The 19,788-nt window shown below is 56.7% G+C and overlaps 9 protein-coding genes across 9 annotated transcripts; 5 read left to right on the top strand and 4 right to left on the bottom strand.

Annotated features, from left to right (window-relative positions):
* Positions 1 to 50: 50 nt before the first annotated feature.
* C8Q71DRAFT_723430 (uncharacterized protein) lies at positions 51 to 1,871 on the bottom strand (the record flags this gene model as incomplete). Its single annotated transcript, XM_047921583.1, has 10 exons — positions 51 to 360; positions 420 to 635; positions 698 to 723; positions 781 to 825; positions 889 to 951; positions 1,012 to 1,128; positions 1,243 to 1,305; positions 1,354 to 1,491; positions 1,549 to 1,716; positions 1,779 to 1,871. The coding sequence occupies 10 exons, from the start codon at positions 1,869 to 1,871 to the stop codon at positions 51 to 53; spliced, it is 1,239 nt and encodes a 412-aa protein (XP_047779258.1).
* Positions 1,872 to 2,022: 151 nt separating this feature from the next.
* Positions 2,023 to 4,043, bottom strand: C8Q71DRAFT_756766 (dihydrolipoamide acetyltransferase). The gene is made up of 6 exons (XM_047923624.1): positions 3,854 to 4,043; positions 3,652 to 3,794; positions 3,534 to 3,596; positions 2,795 to 3,474; positions 2,573 to 2,735; positions 2,023 to 2,517 (listed from the first exon to the last, which is right to left on the bottom strand). Exons 1-6 carry the CDS (start codon positions 3,888 to 3,890, stop codon positions 2,248 to 2,250), a joined length of 1,356 nt encoding a protein of 451 aa, XP_047779257.1. The 5' UTR covers positions 3,891 to 4,043; the 3' UTR covers positions 2,023 to 2,247.
* Positions 4,033 to 4,993, top strand: C8Q71DRAFT_756760 (uncharacterized protein). The gene is made up of 4 exons (XM_047923623.1): positions 4,033 to 4,240; positions 4,329 to 4,571; positions 4,625 to 4,706; positions 4,758 to 4,993. The coding sequence occupies exons 1-4, from the start codon at positions 4,103 to 4,105 to the stop codon at positions 4,850 to 4,852; spliced, it is 558 nt and encodes a 185-aa protein (XP_047779256.1). The 5' UTR covers positions 4,033 to 4,102; the 3' UTR covers positions 4,853 to 4,993.
* A 326-nt stretch (positions 4,994 to 5,319) lies between these two features.
* C8Q71DRAFT_756756 (uncharacterized protein) lies at positions 5,320 to 8,041 on the top strand. Its single transcript, XM_047923622.1, has 4 exons — positions 5,320 to 5,589; positions 5,642 to 5,846; positions 5,902 to 6,187; positions 6,247 to 8,041. Exons 1-4 carry the CDS (start codon positions 5,513 to 5,515, stop codon positions 7,677 to 7,679), a joined length of 2,001 nt encoding a protein of 666 aa, XP_047779255.1. The 5' UTR covers positions 5,320 to 5,512; the 3' UTR covers positions 7,680 to 8,041.
* A 114-nt stretch (positions 8,042 to 8,155) lies between these two features.
* On the top strand, positions 8,156 to 10,025 carry C8Q71DRAFT_809056 (nuclear protein DGCR14). The gene is made up of 3 exons (XM_047926030.1): positions 8,156 to 9,006; positions 9,062 to 9,275; positions 9,332 to 10,025. Exons 1-3 carry the CDS (start codon positions 8,218 to 8,220, stop codon positions 9,889 to 9,891), a joined length of 1,563 nt encoding a protein of 520 aa, XP_047779254.1. The 5' UTR covers positions 8,156 to 8,217; the 3' UTR covers positions 9,892 to 10,025.
* Positions 9,980 to 11,051, bottom strand: C8Q71DRAFT_584812 (N-terminal domain of NEFA-interacting nuclear protein NIP30-domain-containing protein). The gene is made up of 6 exons (XM_047919528.1): positions 10,887 to 11,051; positions 10,773 to 10,836; positions 10,702 to 10,719; positions 10,614 to 10,653; positions 10,440 to 10,563; positions 9,980 to 10,390 (listed from the first exon to the last, which is right to left on the bottom strand). The coding sequence occupies exons 1-6, from the start codon at positions 11,009 to 11,011 to the stop codon at positions 10,069 to 10,071; spliced, it is 693 nt and encodes a 230-aa protein (XP_047779253.1). The 5' UTR covers positions 11,012 to 11,051; the 3' UTR covers positions 9,980 to 10,068.
* Position 11,052: 1 nt separating this feature from the next.
* C8Q71DRAFT_584840 (uncharacterized protein) lies at positions 11,053 to 12,798 on the top strand. Its single transcript, XM_047919529.1, has 4 exons — positions 11,053 to 11,343; positions 11,407 to 12,038; positions 12,090 to 12,199; positions 12,250 to 12,798. The coding sequence occupies exons 1-4, from the start codon at positions 11,217 to 11,219 to the stop codon at positions 12,674 to 12,676; spliced, it is 1,296 nt and encodes a 431-aa protein (XP_047779252.1). The 5' UTR covers positions 11,053 to 11,216; the 3' UTR covers positions 12,677 to 12,798.
* A 2,477-nt stretch (positions 12,799 to 15,275) lies between these two features.
* On the top strand, positions 15,276 to 17,017 carry C8Q71DRAFT_584743 (uncharacterized protein). The gene is made up of 3 exons (XM_047919527.1): positions 15,276 to 15,555; positions 15,619 to 15,935; positions 15,998 to 17,017. Exons 1-3 carry the CDS (start codon positions 15,415 to 15,417, stop codon positions 16,902 to 16,904), a joined length of 1,365 nt encoding a protein of 454 aa, XP_047779251.1. The 5' UTR covers positions 15,276 to 15,414; the 3' UTR covers positions 16,905 to 17,017.
* A 27-nt stretch (positions 17,018 to 17,044) lies between these two features.
* C8Q71DRAFT_584715 (beta-lactamase/transpeptidase-like protein) lies at positions 17,045 to 19,322 on the bottom strand. Its single transcript, XM_047919526.1, has 5 exons — positions 18,780 to 19,322; positions 18,213 to 18,714; positions 17,905 to 18,154; positions 17,469 to 17,847; positions 17,045 to 17,399 (listed from the first exon to the last, which is right to left on the bottom strand). The coding sequence occupies exons 1-5, from the start codon at positions 19,214 to 19,216 to the stop codon at positions 17,186 to 17,188; spliced, it is 1,782 nt and encodes a 593-aa protein (XP_047779250.1). The 5' UTR covers positions 19,217 to 19,322; the 3' UTR covers positions 17,045 to 17,185.
* Positions 19,323 to 19,788: the final 466 nt, after the last annotated feature.

Here is a 19,788-nt window from a genome sequence, read left to right as displayed (position 1 = left end):
TCCCTCGTCGTCTCGGAGTACTCGTATTGCGACTGGCGGGCACGGGACGGTCAGCACGAACGACGCCAGCGCGCGAGCGAGACTACCTTCTCGGGGAGGGTCAGCCACTCCTCCGCCGTGAGCCTCTCGACCCTCTTCAGCTCGTACGTCCCGAAGTACCTGAACTGGCTCGCCGCACCGACGAACACCGGCCGGACCTCGGCGTCCTCGAAGCGCACGCGGTCGCGGTCGCCCAGGCCGACCTGCATGTACCCGTGCGCGCCGGGCTTGGTGGGCAGCCACGAGTTCTGGTTGAGGTTCGGGCAGAGGAACTCGCCGATGTCGTACTTCACGGCGAGCGGCCGCGCGCTCTTGGTCACACTGGGCAGGGGAAAGAGGTTAGTATGCGCTTCGCGCGCGACGGTGAGGGTGGGGCGTACCGGACGAAGAGACCTTGGGTACTCCCGCCGAGGAGCTGGGAGAGTTCGGTCTTGGTGAACGAGACGTAGCCCGCTAGCTCGGGTGGCAGGGCAGGGTCGATTTCGGGGTAACTGGCAAGTATAGCCTGTCGAGTTGGAGGAATTGGAGACGCATAGTTGGCGAAGTCCACAGGTCCCCCATCTTTCTTCCCGGCGCGTTTCTTCTTCGCGGGCTGCCTATCGGTAAGTTAGCTCCAATATTGTCCGAGATGGAAGTTACGCTAGAGGACGAGACTTACGAAGCCACAGTTCTGCTCGCAGAAGCCTGTGGACGCTGAGCTGCGATCAGCAACATTGGAGTGACCTGAAATGCGTTACTCACCTCCGCACCTGAGCGCTGCAGGGCAGCAACTGTGCCCGATTGTACCTACGAAAACGCAATCAGATCAGTAGCTGACACCCAAGGCAAGAACCTGGTACCGCGGCTTACCGCTGCCTCTAGCAATGCAACCTTCGCCTTCAAATCGTCGGTTTCTTTCTGGGCCACAGCCAGCTACCCAATAGCGAACACCGTCAACCGCGTGTTCCGCAACGCTCGCCCTCCGCAACCCACCTGTCCGCGGAGCGTACTACGCTCCTGCAGCATAGCCTCATACGCCATCTCCTGGCCCACCGCGTCGAGCTGCGACTGGGTGGACGACCGCGTCTCTGCTGTCAGTGCATTCTGCGCCTACAACCATACCGGACCCACGCGTCAACACCGCATCTCACACCTGCCACAGCAACTAATGACCTTTTCGATGTCCGCCTGAAGTGCTCGGACCGTTTCGCTGAGTTCACGGACCTCGCTTTCTTTGCCTTCGAGCCCCGCGCGCAGGGTAGCTACCGTGTTCTGGAGCTCGTTGCGCTAGGGGGTTGTCAAGTCTGAGTCAGAATGGAATTGCGCATGAATTACCTCTATGACTAGAGCCAAGTCTTGCACCGATAGGTCCTCTCCCCTGCGCATCACCTCTTCTTTGAGCTTGGCATTGTCTGCTGATAGAGCGGTATGCTGTGAGAGCAGCTGTTCTGTCGCTTCTTCCGCGACAACACGCTGTTTTCACAGACCTTGCATGTAGTATAAAGAGCACGAGATTCTTGAGAGGCGCACCTTCTCTTTCTCTGCGTCTACTTCGCCATGCAGCGCGTACACTTGCGCCTGCGCCTCGACGAGTTGTGTTTTCAGCGCTGCATGTTCTTCGGCAGCAGCGTTCCCGGGCATGCGCAGCGACGACACCTGCTGCTCTGCTGCCTTAGCCCTGCGTATCCATTCTCTCATCTAACGAAGTACTCAGTGCACCGCTCACTGCTCAGTCAGGTCGCGTCATCAATTCAACTTACTGTCTTCAGTAGGCGGACATTCTCCGCCGTAACTTTCCTTAAAATCTCCGCCTGAAGGTTTCGGGCCTCAGCTTCGAATATCGCGGCCTCCATGTCTAGCGACGCGACTCTTGAGGAGCATGTAGGGGGTAGAGACCGCGCGCGGGTGCAGTGGGGATGGGAACAACTCTGTCTTGCGACACGTAAGGTTTCGGTCGTCAGCGCGCTTCAGCCACAGACGCGTCGCATCGAGATCCCAGATCCGTCACGACCCCGCGCCAACCCGGAGTCAATGCGTTCTTCGTCCTCCCCAGGCCAACACCTCATAAAATGATCATAGCATGGCCATAGCAACAGTAGAATAGCCCAATATAACCCCACTGGTTGGCCAGGAATCAGAGAAACATTATATACCGGCACTAAGCGTAGTAGCGATAGCAGTCTATGGGGACGTCGTCACGACAAGTGTTTTATCCAATTCACGCCTTCCTCAGAGCATGAACGTCAGCGGGTTCTCGAGGTAACCCTTGAATGCGGACAACCACCGTGCACCGACAGCGCCGTCAACAGTCCGGTGGTCCGCGCTGAGCGTGACCTTCATGATGTTCGCCACCTTGAACCCGCGCTCCTCCTCTGGTGCGGGCACCAGCGTCGCTTGCGTTGCGCCGACAGCAAGGATACATGATTGTGGCGGGTTGATGATAGCCGTGAAGTGGCTGATGCCGAACATGCCCAGGTTGGAGACGGTGAAGGTACCGCCCTACGAGTTATATATGTCAGAGGGTGTCCTGCATGGGTCAACGTGATGAACATACCTGGTACTCCTGAGGCTGAAGCTTGCCATCACGCGCCTTCTTCGCCAGAGTCTTGCCTTCTGACGAGATGGAGGCAAGGCCCTTCGCACCGACATCCTTGATGATGGGAGTAATGAGGCCGGTGGGAGTAGCAACAGCAACCGAGATGTCAGCCTTCTTGTACCTGATTTCCCGAGGACATGAATCAGCAGAGAACACAGCAGTGAGAAAGGACAGTCATACTGTCTGATAACCTCGCCCATCCATGCCGAGTTGGCCTCCGGGACGTCGGCAAGTGCACATGCGACCCCCTTGAGCACGAAGTCGTTCACACTCAGCTTAGCCGCCTTATCCTTCTCACCCAGCGTCTTGTTGAAGACTTCCCGCAGCTTCAGGACCTTGTCCATGTTGATGTCAAGCGTCAAGTAGTAGTGCGGGATCTCCTGCTTCGACTGCGTGAGACGGGTACCAATCGTGCGGCGCATGTTGGTGATCGGCGTGTCGACGTAGTCCGGCAGAGGGGCAGTAGGCGAGGGGAAAGACGTCGTCGGTGCAGCAGCACCGGCGGTTGCAGAGGGTTGGTACTTCTCGACATCCTCCCGGATAATACGACCCTCGGGGCCCGAGCCCTTGACTTTTGCGAGAGGGATTCCGCGCTCGAGGGCAATCTTCTTCGCAATGGGTGATGCAAAGATACGGTCGCCCTTGGGGATGTCGGGTTTTGTCTCAGCCTTGGGTGCAGGCTCGGAGGACTTGGGAGTTGGCTCGGGCTTGGGAGGCTCCGGAGCCTTCTCCTCCTTCGGAGCAGGCGTTTCGGACGCAGCCTCGGAAGCCAGCTTGTCAGCACCGGAAAGGTCGTCGCCCTCTTCAGCCACGATGGCAATGGTTGCTCCGATCGGGATGTTCTTCGCACCGTCCTGGGCCTGAGAGCAGGGATGGAACACTTAGCAGCATACAATACACTAGATCCAAGGAGACATACAATGATCTTTGCCATCACACCCTCATCCTGGGCCTCCACGTCGATGGTAGCCTTGTCCGTTTCCTGTGACGAGCGAACAGTCAAGCCCGCCAGACACAGCGTTACAGCGTGTACGCACGATTTCCAAAATGACATCGCCCGCGGAGAAGGTCTCGCCCTCCTTCTTCTTCCAAGACGCGATACCGCCCTCCGTCATCGTCGGACTCATGGCAGGCATAGTGAATTTTGACAGGGCATTTCGCCGTGCAGAGACGTGCAGGCCTGGCTCGGAAGTGAGTGACGTCGTTCAACCCAAGCCAACGAGACAATGCTGCACGTACGCCTGGTGAGAATGCTGCGGGCAATGCTGGAAGCCATGGCGGTCAGTGTCCTCGACGACGGAGGAGGGTACGGTAGGAAAGGGACAGTGAGAGTGTTTACGAAGACGAGCGTGCAAACAGGCACAAATGCGCTGGCGAGCCGCAACGGAGGCCGCACGATCGGCAAGTCTCGGGGTCGCGCGGTACAGACGCGCACGCACGACTCTCATCTCGCAGCATTTCTCATTTTCCCCCCCACGGCCCGCATTCATGTCGTCCGATCTCGTTCTCCCTGGTCAGCCTATTCCTCTCCCCCGCGGCCCCGTCCCACAGCTCGGGAGCGGCATCTATTCTAGGGATGGCAATATCAGAGCAAGCCTCGTTGGCATCCCGGGCTACGAAGGATCTGTTGGTCTCCCCTCTCTTCTCATCTCTGGCTGCCTTGAATAATATGTGTGCGATGGTCTCATCTATTTGACCGCGCTCTGGGGTGCAGACTTTGTCAATATCGCGTACACGACCGCATGCACCCTCTTCGAACTCTATCGTGCTCGGTTCAATAACGCGGCTTTCGCCCCAGCAAGCCACACTCTCTATATCCGTCGTTGATGGTGTACCCTTGCCTCCAGGCGAAGAATTCACAGGAGTGATCCGTGTACAAGACGTCAGGGCAACCGAAAAGGATAGGGTGAAGATTGCTGACTGCTTCCGGGGCGGCGATGTCGTGAAAGGGCTTGTCGTGAGTAGACATCCTTACTCGATCAACAAGCGCATACGTTGAGCTGTTTGCAGATATCATTGGGTGATGCACGTAGCTACTATGTGACGACTGCTCGCAATGATCTAGGCGTTATCTTCGCGACTAGTGAATCAGGTACGAATTATTGCCTTTCGATCAGTCCTTTTTAGTTCATCTTGCGAGTAGGTGCAACCATGGAGCCCGTCTCGTGGCAGGAAATGCGGTGTCCACGGACAGGGAGGATCGAAAAACGCAAGTGCGCTAAACCAGAGGGTCTGTAGACTTAGTCACATCAGCAGTTGCAGACATGCCATCTTGTCCTCTGAGCAGCATGTATCATACGCTTGTATCGATGTTTTTGTAGCACCCATGTCCCTAGTAGTAGTCTCCTCCAGCGAGTATCAATGTGGGTGGACCTTGAAGCCTCAGGAATCGAAGGTGGCATTGCGGAGATCAAGAACGAGAATACTGCTCTACGAGACGCGACACCAACGGCAAATGCTTCCATCGAAGGAGCGCGAGGCTGACGGGAGCTGTCTCGTCGATATTAAGACTTCGCAAGTTCTCTCGCCAGTGGACTCGAGATCAGTAGAATTTAATAAAGCGGTACGTCGACGTCACTATGGCCATAGCGCGTGATTCTGCACAATGAGGTGCTATTAGCAACACGTACAGAATATTGTGACCCAACAGCGTACGTGGAACGAAAGTTAAAGCTAGTTGAGAGACAGAATGTACACTGTTCGTTGCGCAACGCAGAGTGGGAGGAGCAAGTACTAGTGCCAACTACTGGACCTACCTAAAACGGCGAACGGCCGGTGACCGCGTGGCAGCTCGACAACTGAACCTCCCACTCTGGGCGCCTCTGTCATCCTATCGTCGCCTCTCCGCTCAGGCTCTGGCACCGGTGCTGGCCCTCGCTTTGTACTCTACTCTGTGACATGACTGCGGTCCTTCAAGCGAGTGATGTACTGAACAGGAACAGGACTATGGCCTCGCTTGACGACAACACAATCAAGTAAACGGTTCCTGCTGTCATCCGCGGTCGCTTCGCTAATTGTGCATGGTAGTTATGCCTCCTCCACCGACTGGAAGGCGAAGTACATGGAGGTCGCGGATATGCTGGCAGAAACCCGCGCGGAGCTCGATGACTTCCATGGTTCCAGCAAGGAGTTGGAGGAGGAGTTGGAGAGAGAGCTGGAGCGGACCGAGAAAGCGCAGCAGGATCTCAAGGTCAAGGTAGCCAGAGCCGAGCATGAGAGAGACGAGTGGAAGGTCAGCATCTGCATGGGGGGTGCTTATATGCGTCTCGCTGAAAGGCATGATTCAGTCCAAATTCATGTCGCTGCAAACGACCCACAACATGACAACGACGTCGTTGCAGCGCGAACTCGACACATTGCGTGGGGAGCATCAGAAGATCAAAGTCCAACTCCGCGAATTGGAGATGGGTAATGACGACTTGGAACGGAATGAACGAGCCATTTCATCAAGTCTTGCCGATGTTGAAAGCAAGTATGGGCGGGTCCTGGAGGAGAAGATCCTACTCGAACACGAGCTTATGGACAAGGCTAATGTAGAGGAGGAATGTCAACGGCTGAAGGACGAGCTCCGAGGTGTGTCGCTCATGCGCCTGCTAGTGGCATTGCGTTTTGTTACCTTATGCCGCTTGTAGATGCGAACGAGGAGATCAACATCATGAAGGACCAGCTCGCCGCTGCACAATCGCGCCCTCCTACAATGACAGACACCGAGTCATCCGCACGGTCTGTTACATCTACCGCACCCTCTTCCATCTCAGACGACAACCTCCTTAGCGTCGCGGCACCCTCAGACCTCTGCTTAGCAGACCTCTCACCGGACTCCGAGACCTCAGCTAGGGAGACCAAGGAGACTCCGAAATACGCAACACCTCGACCCATCAGATCACCTACCATCCCCGGCTACACTCCATCACCGCTGCTTCACAGGTCTACTTACAAAGTGTCGCGTCTGGCGACGCCACCGACCAGCTCCTCGCCCTCCATGGCTCGCTCGAGCACTGTGCCGTCATTATCTACGCCGTCACGTCTACCCCCCCGTACGCCCGTCCCGAGACCGACCGCCAGCCGCAATGTGTCGAGTTTCAGCTCTACAAGCACCAGCAGTGGTGTTCCTGGGACAACGTCAAGGAGCAAGGGCGTGCAAATGGTGTCGGAGATGAGGGCTCGCGTCAAGGTGCTGGAACAGAAGATCCACACTCGCGTTCCCAGGTTGCGCATGGGCAGTACAATCAGTCGAACCACAGGGATGCCGCCACCTCCGCCACCGAAGGCGGGACCTTCGTTCGTGTCTGTCTCGCCTGCGCCCTCGACATCGTCTACGCGATCAATGAGCAACGACGAAAGACTATCGCCGTCCAAACCGCGTCGATTGAGCATAGATTCCGAAAGGGATCGCAAGCGTGCGTCTGGAGGTGACTCTTCGGGATGGGTCCTCATCATGGACGACTCCCCGTCTCCTGCGAAGGATAAGGACAAGGAGCGGAAGCGCGCGTCGAGCCCTTCAGCACCTTCCGCCTTCCGACCACTTCCTGCAACACCTCACGACTCACCATCGCCGACCGGTATACCTAGGGCCCCGAGTGCGCTTTCACAGAGCACGATGCATACTGGTATTCGCCGGCCGCAGTCAACAGTGTCGGAGGGACGGAGCAGTATCAGCACCAACGCTACTACGAGCACGGCTAGTTCGATCCCCACACCTTCCTCACGCCCGACAACCCCTACTTATCTTCCCTTACCAACATACGGAGGTCCCGGGCATGGGCTGAAGCTCTCGACAGGACTGGGCTCAGGGCCATACCAATTGAAGCGGTCTTCTCTGGGAGCTCCCGCCAGATCGTCCCCTATAGCTACATCCCCTCCTGCGAACATCACAACGCGCCCGATGCCGAAGTCTTCCATCGCCAACTCAATGTCGCAGAGTCGAATCGGGAAACCAACGACTCACTCGGCCGGACGGAGGAGTGTGGGCGAGGCCTCAGGAGACGAGATGCTGACTGTTCGAGACCTCTCACGAGCGAGGTCTGGGAGCACCACGGCTCTGTATGGGAAGAAAGGTGGATAGTGGAAGTTGCTGTCTGTGTCTATACTCCCGAGTTCCTTGTGCCATTCTTCTGCGCTAATTTCGGCCCCCTCCAGTCTTTCTATCTTCCACAAGCATAATGAACTGACGATTTACGATGCAGTCGCAGTTTGTGTCCGCTCTTGCGGCTGTACATCCATGCTCCCTATATCCCATGACTTATGATGATATCCCGGCCGGCCTGATTATTATATAAGTAGAGCTTCAACCCGACCTTGTTCATTCCTTTAGCGCCACCCTGTGCATCTGAGTTATAGCAACCGTACTAATGTTGTGTAAAGCGTACCTTCCTTCATTCCGTTTCCTGTAGCTTTCATTGGAGAAGAATCCAACTATTTATTGTGGACATGGTGTGATGGAGGGTGTGAGCGAGACTAAGCGAGTCACTCCAGTTCGAGCATAGTTCGAGATCCAAGATACATATGTAGGCGCCCATGGCGTCACGCAGGATGTGGACGCGTCCAAGCGCCCACAGCCACTTCGACTTGCACACTCAGGATCGCCCACTCTGCAACCCGCTATGTCGACACCCACACCTTCCTCCAGCGCACAGTCAGAGCGCTCCCTGAACAGACAGTTGGTTCTAGATGAAGACGAATACACGGAAGCTCTCTCTCATATCATTGCCCGCGACTTCTTCCCGTCTCTTGTCCATCTCGAGACAACAAACGATTACCTGGATGCTCTGCGGTCGAAAGACCCACAACTCATACAGGCGTCTGTCCGTCGAATGGAGGGATTGTCTACTCCTATGAGCTACCGCAGTCGGCCATGGGAGACACCTTCGCAGACTCCATACCGGGCGGGGCCCTCGGAGACACCTCTACGCACGCCCCGGGACGAACCACCAGCGAAACGAGTGCGGTACGACACAGACATGAGCCTGGACACATTCCAAGCGAAGTACACGTCGGAAGATAACTCGAGCTTTACGCATATTCTGGATGACGAGAACAGGCAGCGGAGGGAGCGGTGGTCGTGGGCATGGGAGGCGCAGAAGAGGGTGGAGGAACAGCGGGGGAAGATGCTGGAGGGCAGGGAAAGGCTGCTGATTGAGGGCCCTGTGGCGACTGGTGTCCGGGAGAAGTTCCGCATAGAGGCACCTACGCCTGCCGGGCTGCTCACCGACGGGTCTATGGATGAAGCGAAGGACAATGCACAGGAGAAGGGGGCTGAGGTGACCGTCAGGGAGAAGGGCAAAGAGGTAGCCGTCAAAGAGAAAGGAGGCGAGGAAGAGGAAAAGGTAGTGGACGTCATGGCTCCGAAGAAGGACACGCGACCAGCAGGGGTAGATGCTTGGAAGTTCAAGGTGTGCACAATCAACAGGCTTGCTACTTGCGAGAGTCTGACCTATTCTGTCGCAGACGCGGAACGCACTCATGTTCTCTCCAGACGCGGATGTGTCTCCGTACCACGCCCCCGCCGCTAAGGCACCTGTGGAAGTAAAGGGCGAACCGAAGGCCATCAAACATGGTAACACCCGTCTCCCGGAGCAAGACGACACACCTTCACGATCAATGTCCGCGCCTGCAAGTCCTACGCAGTCTCGTATAGACGCGGCCATCGCCGGCACACCATGTAAGAGTTGCGCTGCGCCAACGGTGTCACACATTACTGATTGCTGTGTTGTACAGACCGGCCGAAGTCGCCAACTGGTGACAACTTTCCACTCGTCCCTTCAGTACCATCGCCTACGCCCTCGGAACTTGGCCCGGCCGCCGTGAAACAGCTCATGACTTGGGGGACATTGACCGCCACCCCGCGTATCCTGTCCCAGTCGGACGACCCTGCGGAAGCCTCGTCCGGCATGCCTCCCCCGAGCACACCGTTCCACATAACAGCGCCGAGTGCCCGCGAGCGCATCTCACATAAGCTGTCATCAAACGCAGCCAAGAGCTTGCGGGCAAAGGCAGGTCTGCTCAATGTTCCGGGAATCTCGCGGACATCGGCGAGTTCGAGTGCGCGGAAGAGCGCCATGCCGCCGCCTTCGTGGACGCCGCGCAGAGTTGAAGCTGCTGGCGGATTAACACCAGCTGCGAAAAGGTTGCTGGATAGATCAACGATGGGAACGGCAGCCGCTAGGAGGGCCGAGGCTATGGGGAGGATGGCTGGGTGGGAGGGCAGTAGTGCTAAGAAAGAGAAGGACTTGAACCGTATTCGATGGACTCCTAGTCCTGTGTCGAGGAGACCATAGCAGAGTATCTACCTGTATACCTAGTTTCGGCCTGCCATGTATGCGGTTTGTATTTCACTGATGCGGATGTCGAGCGGATGTCAAGATTTCTGACGCACAATGCTTGCATGGTCAATTAACGCGTCAACATGCCTACTATACAGGTGGGGCCCACGAATGACAGAAGGAAAGAGCGGATTAGCCTTTCGATTCGGATACCCTCCTGCGTTTAGGGTCGCGCTCAGCGTCGTCCTTGGGAGGCGATGTTTCGCTTTCTTTACGTTTGGTTTGTGACTGAGCGTCCGAGTTCGTCTTCAGACCACCATCTGTCTCGAGCGGCGAAGATGCAGCTGGCTTTGATTTCTTCTTGACGAGTACACCTTTGAGAGACTTCTTGAGGTCTTTCTTGGCTGCCGGCGCCGGTGCCTTACTCTTGACTGGTGCAGGCTGTGGGGGAGATGAAGTTGACGCGACCCCTACCGCGGGCTTGCTTGCGGCAGTCTCTCGCGCAGCAACAGCTCTGTATTGATGGTCAAAATATGAACGCAGTCGCACAGCTCGAGACGCACTCTCTGAAGCTCTTCAGCTCCTTCCCGTCCATCTCTTCACGGAGGCGCTCCTCCTCGCGTTGCTTCTCAAGCACAGAATCGAGGAAGAGTACCTCATCTTCTTCCAATGCGCGGAACTGGTTACCTGCCCCTCGAGGTCAGTGAACCGCAAACTCAACGACAGATACGACATGCCTAGTTTATTGCGCTCCTCCCACTCTTCTTGTTTGGCTGCCTGAAGCGCGTAAGAACCAACCCATCAGCGCGGCGCGCCGTTGCTTACTCTATTGGCAGCCAGTTTCTGGAGTGCTGCGTAAGAACCTCGCTGAATGTATAGCAAAGTGACTGCGGTACCTCAGCCAGACTACGCCCGTCGAATGCATCTTCTGCTGGGGGCGGTGGAGGCTCCTGCCCGAGCCTAAGAGCTGCATGAGATCAAACGAGCAGTGCAACGGCGGGGGCTGGTACCTTGCATATGCGGCCTTCCACTGCTCGTCGCGGCGCGCCTTTGCGGTGTCGATGTCATTCTGAGTGACAAAGCGGGAGCCGACTGCGCCAGAGGAAATTGAGGGAATAGCGTCGAGGTCGTCCATAATGGAACGGGGGAGAGTGATGGGCGGTTGTTCGGCCGGGCGGCAGCTGGTGTGAGGCGAGGGCCAGTGTCCTTTAACTCCTCCTACCGCCTCCTGTCCGCCGTCCACCGACGGTCGCTCACTCGCTGCCCAGCAGCGGCAGGATCAGCGCCCGCTCCTTACGCCTTATACCCCTCGCCCCTTTTTCCTAGGTTTTGGGCTGCAGATGCTGTCTGACGGCGAGCCGCAGCCCACAGCGTCAACACCCTCTGTGGCCAGTTTCGCAAAGTCCCATAGCGTCCGAAGCTCTCGTGCCGCGCCGTCTACTATCAGAACTGTTGTCACCGCTCCTCGTTCGTACCTATCTTCTGTCGTGCGGAGGTTGTTTGCTGAGTCGTGTCGTCTGACCCCATCAGCCTGGGCGCGAGATGAGCCACCCTCGCCCACAGAGGACGATCCCCGGCCTGCAGCGTCACGAGAGAATGTACAACGTCCAACAGACTCACGCCTCTCAGACGTATTCTCCTACCAATCCTCCATTCCCGACGACCCCGGTCCGTCTCGTTGGTGGGCCTTCACGCGACATCGACCAACATCACCGTCCCAGTCGACCCCACTGACTGGACAGCCAACATCGCCCGCGCGTAGCCGACCACTACGTGAATGGGAAAGGTCGCTGTCTATTCCTTGGTTGAGTCGCTCCCAACAGGGGAGCCCGGCGATCCCGCAGGCGAATGCCCCGAGCGGCCTGCACGGACAAGAGCAGGAACAACCAGACGACACAATCCCTGCCGACCCTCTGCACGTTGACATACCTCCTCCTCCGACCACACCTTACACCATTGCGCAGAATGCGACACCTGGTTGGGACAGTCCATGGAGCGCACGTCCGCTGGACTTCACAATCCGAAGTAACCGTTCGGGCGAAGAGGTACAGCGTTTGTCACCTGTGGACGAGCATGATAGCGAGAAAGAAAAATTGGGAAACTGGGCCAGGAGGCGGAAGAGGATCAGAGCTTACATGTTGTACAACCCATATGTTCCTCTGGTACGATCTTTTTCTGTCATTGTTTGTTGGCTCGACTGACGTCGGGCCAAGCTTTTCCGCTTCATCAACATCGCCTTCACGGCAGCAGCTTTGGCTATAGCCATTCGCATTCGTCATCTGGAGAAGCGAAGCGGTATCATGGGCGCTGTCGGCTCGTCTCCGTATGTTCTTTTTTTGACACTGGGATCACATTCTAACGCGCAGGCGATAGAACCCTTGTCATTATCTTCGCGAGCTTGACGCTCGTTCACGTTATGGTGGCCATCTACACCGAATACTTCGGACGTCCAGTAGGGCTGTGGCACACCTCCAGCAAGCTGGCCTACACCCTCATCGAGGTTGTCTTCATCTGCGCGTGGTCCGCGGCGCTCGCGCTCACCTTCGACAACTTCTTCACATCTTTGATTCCTTGCGCCTCACTGTCCAGCATTTCTTGGTACAACGAACTCCCTCGAGCAACACTGCCCGACCTTACTGGGCAGCTGGGCATAGAGGGGGATCACATCTGTGATAACCAGCTCGCGCTCATCTGCCTGGTCGGGGTGGGCCTTATCATGTACTGCTTCAACCTCGTCATCAGCCTCTTCCGCGTCTTCGAGAGGATCAAGTACCACACAGCGTCCGTGCTTCCGACATGATAGCGAACCACTTACGAACATTCCCTTGCGGCACGCCCCTGCGTTCCTACGATACTAGATGCTTTAATTCGCCATCATTTGCCGCAAGCAACATACATGTTCTGGTTGGAGACATACACACACGGGGACTGTGATCGATGCCTGTCCTGTCTGCTTCTGCGTTTCTTCTCCCGTTTTCCGACGCGCTACCTCGACATGTATTGATATATGAAGCCACGCTACGTACAAACGCTGTATAAATGAATGCAAGAGCTGATTTCGGAATTTTGCGCGTCTGAGAACGGCATGCATGCAGTGCACCGGACCGCGCCGCTGGCCTCTTTGTCGCAGCGGAGATGCGAACTCATGTCTCTTGTGAACATCGCTGCAAGTTGTGGTTCGGGAATGACAAACCCATCCATTCAGGCCCCAGTCGGGTTTCTGAGTCTGCAACGGAGGCCACTCCCATGGACACTGTCAAATCAGGGCGACAGCACCGTGCCCCATTGTTGACCACGAAGAGGAATGTTTTGGCCCCGGCTGGCTACACCTAATCAAGTTGAAATTGTAGTGGACCGACCTCGAGCTCGCTGGCAGGGGTAGTTCCCTCCTCCGGCTCGCTCGTGCCGGGATTACTCAATACCTGCCACATTCAACACCTGCCAGGATATGCTACGTATGTCACCGAGATGTACACGTACCTGCGATAGTAGGTGATAGACTCCGACACCGACGGCGACGGCGAAACGCCCAAATGCACCTACGACTATGACTTGAAGACCAGAGGTATCTTCCGCGTTTGCTAGAGATTGCTCATCACCGCGAGCAGGCGGCTACCGTCCTGTCAAGTCGGCACAGCAATAGCTCTCCACGTCGAACCTGACGCCAGGAGAAATGGACGCCCGTCCATTGGACAAAGTTGGTGGAGGTGTGGTCTGATGAAGCACGTCAATGACTTCGAGCAACTGTTAGCGTTCGTTCATGGGCAGCATCGCGCGGACATCTCACCGAGTCCGCCGATGAGACCAGCAGCAGCAGTGCGTGCGCATCCGCAGAGTTACTGCTGTATCCATGGCTGTGTCCGTGATCATCCTTCGTCAGGTAGCGGCGGTGCATAAGATCCTGCAAGCGGAGCGAGGTTGGCTGTGTATCCGAAGCCCACCATAAACGATCGTCTGAGTACAGGCCCTTGCATGTGCGTAGACGCGGATGCCGAGGACTGCGCGAAGCTTGTATACGTTTCGCATGCCAGTGCCCGAAGAGAGCCTCGTGCAACGCTCCGACGTCGGACGTGCAGTTGGTGGGTATGTTGGGTCCGGAATAGCGCTCGCCGTCAGACACTGTTATGATAATTTGATTGTTCCGATCATAATCGACTGTTGTCGACGAGGGTGTGGGACCTGGTCGATCGGATGCCAGAGCGAGGACGTTGTGGAGGCCATGCATTGGCAGATGGGCCGATTTGCTTCTCCCGTAAGTCGCTCCTGCATGAGACCGACCACGGAAGGCTTGACTTGACCGAACGTGCTGCGCAGTGTTACTTCAAGGTATTAGGACTGGTACTTGAACAATGGGATGAGACGCATGGACTCTGCATAACAGTGCCTCGGACGGTATTCTCGGTATGATTCTCGGACATGATGCGACTGCGGGGCAAGAGGACAGCCACCTCAGCAACACCTCAGAGGCCTCTCCGATGCGGCACTGCATGCAAACGAAGAACACCCGAGGTCAGCTTCTTCGTGACCGCGATCGCCGGAGAGCAACAGATGCACTCGAAGTGGCCATCCGAGGAGAACGCGTACTCGGCTCGTCAAGCCTAGGGACCTGGGGATCTGCCAATAACCCGGAGTTATCATGTAACGCACTGCGTCGGAGAGGAGTAAGAAGAACCCTTCCAGTCAAGTGTCGCCGCCAACGTTTCTGACGCGAGGGCGCTACAGTGGGTGTATTGCGTTGGGCGGGTGTCCGAGAACTAGTAGAGGCTTGATTCAGACATATGTGGCGTAGTTCATCCCGTGCCTTTGTCTAGGCTAGAATGCACCATAAGCGCGAACCATTTCAGATGTAGTTGAGTCCGGGATGACGTACAGGAAATGCAAATGCCGCAGCCTCACGGAACCAGATATGTAGATGCATTGGATCTATGTGGCGTAAGAACCTACAGAAGTAACGTCGAGCTCGAGGCCTCGGTCTAGGATGGCCACCACGCGTCGAGACGAATTACTACAGACCTCATCATGGCAGCAGGCTCCGGCAAAGCTCTAGGCTGATACTAGGCTGAGTGAGCTTGTGTTTCAGCGACATATGTTTTTGAGCGAGGTTCCGGTGTCGACCGGATAGTGACAACGCAGCGTCGTCAATACAACATACAAGTGTGATGGTGGCTTCCTGAGAGATATTGGGTGTGATTCGCGTATTGCGCAGATGGGATCAGCAGTTGGGCAGAGTAGCGCGGATTTGTCGGGTGCCCACGACATCGGAGCAGGCTACAAGGAGGAGTGGCGTGGCGAGTTGAGGAAAGAAGTGACACGAGCCGCCGGGACGAGCGAGACGCAGGTGTTGATGTGCGCTTCTTGTCCTTTCCGCGATCTCGGAGGCTGCACTGACCATCAGAAACGCCTTCTCCGAGCCGAAGTCGTCGGGGTGGTGGCTCCCTCCGTCGTACATAATAAGCAGCCTCACTCGGCCATCTTGTTCTCCATCCTGCATGCCCTGCATCGTCCTCAACCTCCCACTTCTCAAGCCGTGTTGTAGCAATGGCCTCCACCATGACCTGGAATGCCCTCCCGGTAGAAATGAAACTGTCCGTCGTCGATCTCCTTGATTTTCACAACGTCAAATCCCTCTCGCTGGTGAACCGGGAGGCCTACTCGTATACTGTGCCGTCTATTTTCAGGGTATGCCTCCTCGTGCTCCTGCCACTCACTGGCGCTGAGCGCTGATATCCATACGGTTCACAGCATGTGAAAATACCCGACTACGGGGCGTTGCACACCTATCTGTCGTCCGTTCCCAAATCGCACAACCAGTACATCCGCCGACTGCACGTATGCACGACGAACACTGTTGGGCAGATGGCTGCCCCATCCCCATCTGTCGATGGCCGTCCCGTCACGGACGCACTGGCAGAGCTGCTTGCTCACTGCTCCCAGGTGGAACAGCTGACGCTCGACCTGGCAGCCTCACTGCACCGCTCAATCATACCTGTATTCCGACACCTGAGATCCCTCACCAGCCTCACCATCAATCATTGCGGAGATGAGGAGCGGACACCATTGTCAGTCGCCTTCCTTCTTCTGTTGCGACAAGCGCGGAGCACTCATCCGTATTTGTCTCTAGGAGCGAACGCCTCGTCGTAGCCATTGCGGCGTCCGTACCCAGCCTTTCGCAGCTGTCTCTCGACAGAATTACTCGGTCCGCTCTCCATGCCCCCGAACTCGTCGGCGTGTACCCCTTCGTTCCGCTCGTAACGGGCGATGAGGACATCACCGACCACCCGCTCCTTGGCTCGGAGCTTCGCCTACCTTCTCTGCTCCGTCTGCCCACCCTCAAAAGGCTCCGTATCCGCGACACCCACTTGGGCGACCCGCAATGGTCCTCTGCGCCCGTCGCATGCGCACTCGAGGTGCTCGACCTCGGCAGTTGCTACCACGCCTCGCCGGACTTCAACCGGGAGTGCACCGAACGCATCATGGGCAATGTCGGCCACACGGTCGGCGAGTTCGCGCTCAACACCGCCCTCACGCCGCAGACGTTCCAGTACGCGCAGCACGCCGAGACGCCGCTCAAGCGCCTCCGGAAGATCCACCTCACGCCCCTCTTCCCCGTGGAGAACGTCGTCGATACTCTCAGCACACTGTCTGACTCGCCCGTCGAGCAGCTGAGCGTACAGTGCTACGAAGACGATGTGCTCGATATCTGCTCCGCGCTGTCCGACTTCCTCAGTTTGCGGGCGGAGCGCGGCGAGCAGGCGTTCTACAAGCACCTCACGGAGATCACTGTGAAAACCGTGAGCGATCTCGCGGACGGGCTGTACGGCCCGTTCGCGCTGGACACCAAATCCTCCGCCGCACTCCCGCAGGAGTGCGCGAAAGCTGTTCGCGAGCTGCAGGACTTCCTCCGTGACCTGCGTAGCGCTGGCGAAGACCGTCTGACGTCGGGCCCCGCGCAATCGACGAGCGCAGCTGACGTCGACATTGAGAAGCCGTCGCCGCCACAGGGCGACCAAACCCCCACGGAAGCATGAACTATGTATACCCCTTGTTTAGATCCTCGGTCTTTCAGTGCACTGTACGTCAACCTGTAACTTAAGCAGAGTAGAAGCCCTGAGGCAGTGATACCCTTTATTCATTCTTGTACACAATCTCCACTACTGCGCCCTGGGCCATAACATGGTAGTTGCGGAGCGACGGTATGAAACATCTATGAGTGCTTAGAGCCACTGCTGCGGACCTGCACTAGGAACGGTAAGCCCGTCATAAGTAGGTCCCATGTACTCCAGTGCTCACTCGGGCCCCCTAGTTCGACCTAATCAGATCTACGCATTGTGAGACCGTCCATGGCCGGAACGTGGAGGACCCTTTGTTCAGCTCGCCCCTGCTCCCACCCTTCCACGCTGCCGGTGAAGTAGATGAGGTTCGTAGGGGCACCATGGTGCATGCCCCAGTCGTCGATGCCAACCCAGTACGCATAGCAGCTCATGTGTTTCAGGCCATTCACTGGCGGCGTTCCTGTGTCCAGGCTGCACAGACCAGTGTCAAAGAGAGTTTCCATTGAGTAGAAACACACACTAGGCACGAATATGACGCACCGCAGTTCATCCCGCCGACCAGTCGGCCGCAGGGCGAAGCGCTTCCCGCGCTTGCCCTGCACGACCTCTGGAGGCCCGTTGAATGCGTTGAACGTATCCATCGCATTCGTGCCGTTCAGCACGAATTCCTCTGCGAAGAGTGTCCCACGATCTATTGTGATTGTCGCAGCGCTCATCCCATCTGGGCTCGTCCACCGACCGACATACATGGCCGTCGCGAGCTCCGCGAGCACGCTGTCGATGTACGGCTGCATGATCTCGAAGATGTGGTAGGTGATTGCGGCGGCGTCCATGTACGCCCCAGCCATGAAGACTACGACGCCGTAGGACGTCCCTGGGTGTATGGCGATGGCACTGTGGTAGTTGTATAGCTCTCCGACTGTGCATTAGATGCTCAGTGCCCGGCGACGTGCTTCGAACAAGTCCAATAACTCACGTTTCCAGTAAACCCTACGTAACCGGTTATTCGAGTCCGTCGCTTTGATGATCTCCCAGATGAGACCCGATTCTGTCCAGTCGTCCTCTTCGAAAGAGTGTGTCGCGTGCAACCAGTTGCGCATCGTGTACGGCGTCAGGACACTCTTGGGGTTACGGGGATTGAGTAACGTCGATGTGAAGGTGATTGCGTCGGAAAGTGAGCACCATTGCCCTCCTGCACCGTTCATGGCGTCCAAGAAGTCGAAGTCCTGGTCACGGCATGAGCACAATCTCTGTCTAATCGCCACAAAGACGCGAATGACTTACAGCAAGAGAAGACTCAAACGAAGGCACGACAAGTAAATGCTTGTTTTCCTCCGTCGCCAGGAAATGGCTGCCATTAAGACCCATAGGATCGAACACATCCCGCTTTACGAGATCAGCATACTGGGACGGCTCTTTGCTAGGATCACTCGAAGCAACGCGATTTGCAGCGACGAGCACAGGGCCTAACATACCCGTAGCAGTGTTGGAATACGAGGGGTAGAAACCCGGGAGATATATCAAGCGGTTGGCAGCGACGGAAGCCAGGACAGCTTCGATGGTAGGAAATGGCAGTCCGTTTGTTGGCGGAGCACCAGCTCCTTCGACTGAGGAAGGCCATTGAGAGACATCACCGGGAGGCCAGTCGTGACCCAGTCCAGACAGATGGGTAGCGAGGTGGCGCAGAGTAATTGGCTCTTCCTCCAGAGGCGGACCGGCATTACTAGGTGAATATCCATCCAAGCGATAGGTGAAGTCGGGTAGGTATTTGGACACTGGATCATCCCTAGGTGACGAGCCAAGTTCTTAGTTGGTATGCTACGCATCTACAGAGTGGATTGAGCTGCTCACCACGAGAGAGCACCTTTCTGCCTGAGGGCATGCGCTTCAACAGCCTCAAATAGCTTGGACACGCTCGCCATCCGGTACATCGCATGGCTGCTAGTGGGTGGCGAGGACGCACGGTCGACATCTGAGCCGTTGTTCCTCAACTTCCCTAGATTGTTCTCGTATATGGCCCCTTGTGATGTTACTACGGCCACAGAGATGCTCTCTATGTCGCCCGCGCCTGACTGGAAGCGGTCGCGCAAGTACGCATCCACCTTCGCCGAGGCCTCTTGCATCAACGGGTGTGCAGCCGATGCAGGTGTGTCCTGGAACAGGTCAGGTAGGAAAGGGTAGCAATGCAGTGATTCAGGTGTCTTTCCGGGCGCGAGACCTCTGCCATACTGAACCAGTGTTGTAGCGAGAGCGGAGACCACCGTAGACAAGGCCGTGATACCGAACATAGCTGCGAGGGGAGGTATCGCCGCCAATAAGGCGTAGTTGAGTCGCCCTCCCTGTCGAGCACGTATAATTATGTATGGGCTTTGTCAACGGGAGGGATTTGATCCGCAGGTGGTTTGATCGATGCCCGAGTTTGAAACCGCTCTTGCCTTGTCTTAGAGTCGAACCACACAAGAGAGTGCGTGCGCGGGCGGAATGTGCCTGACAAGGTCCGTCATTGCGAGTTGTAGCGGGCTCGTACACGAGTAGGCTTTTTGTGGTATTTCGTGGGAAGTGTGTTCGTATTCTTGAAGAGCATTCGAGTTGTCGGCGAGAACGGCCATGGCACGGTCACATGGGTCGTGTACCACCGCGTCGCACACGTGGGGTCACGCGTACCGGTCTGCGCGTCTATCGCGGTCATGGTAGCACTCAACTCAAGACCGTCATTTACTTATGGACATACTCTGCCGCATCGCAACTGTGCAACTGTCTCATAGAATCTAGGGGGCACTTAAACTCACGACGTAACCCTCGTCTCTAGGACGCGACCACATGGTCGCGACGCGTGGGGACTCAGCACTCTGTGACTCGG

The sequence above is a fragment of the Rhodofomes roseus genome (genome assembly GCF_022264815.1).
Source record: "Rhodofomes roseus strain CIRM-BRFM 1785 chromosome Unknown C8Q71scaffold_9, whole genome shotgun sequence".
NCBI classification, from domain to species: Eukaryota; Fungi; Basidiomycota; class Agaricomycetes; order Polyporales; family Fomitopsidaceae; genus Rhodofomes; species Rhodofomes roseus.
This window is presented reverse-complemented; position numbering and strand designations above follow the sequence as displayed.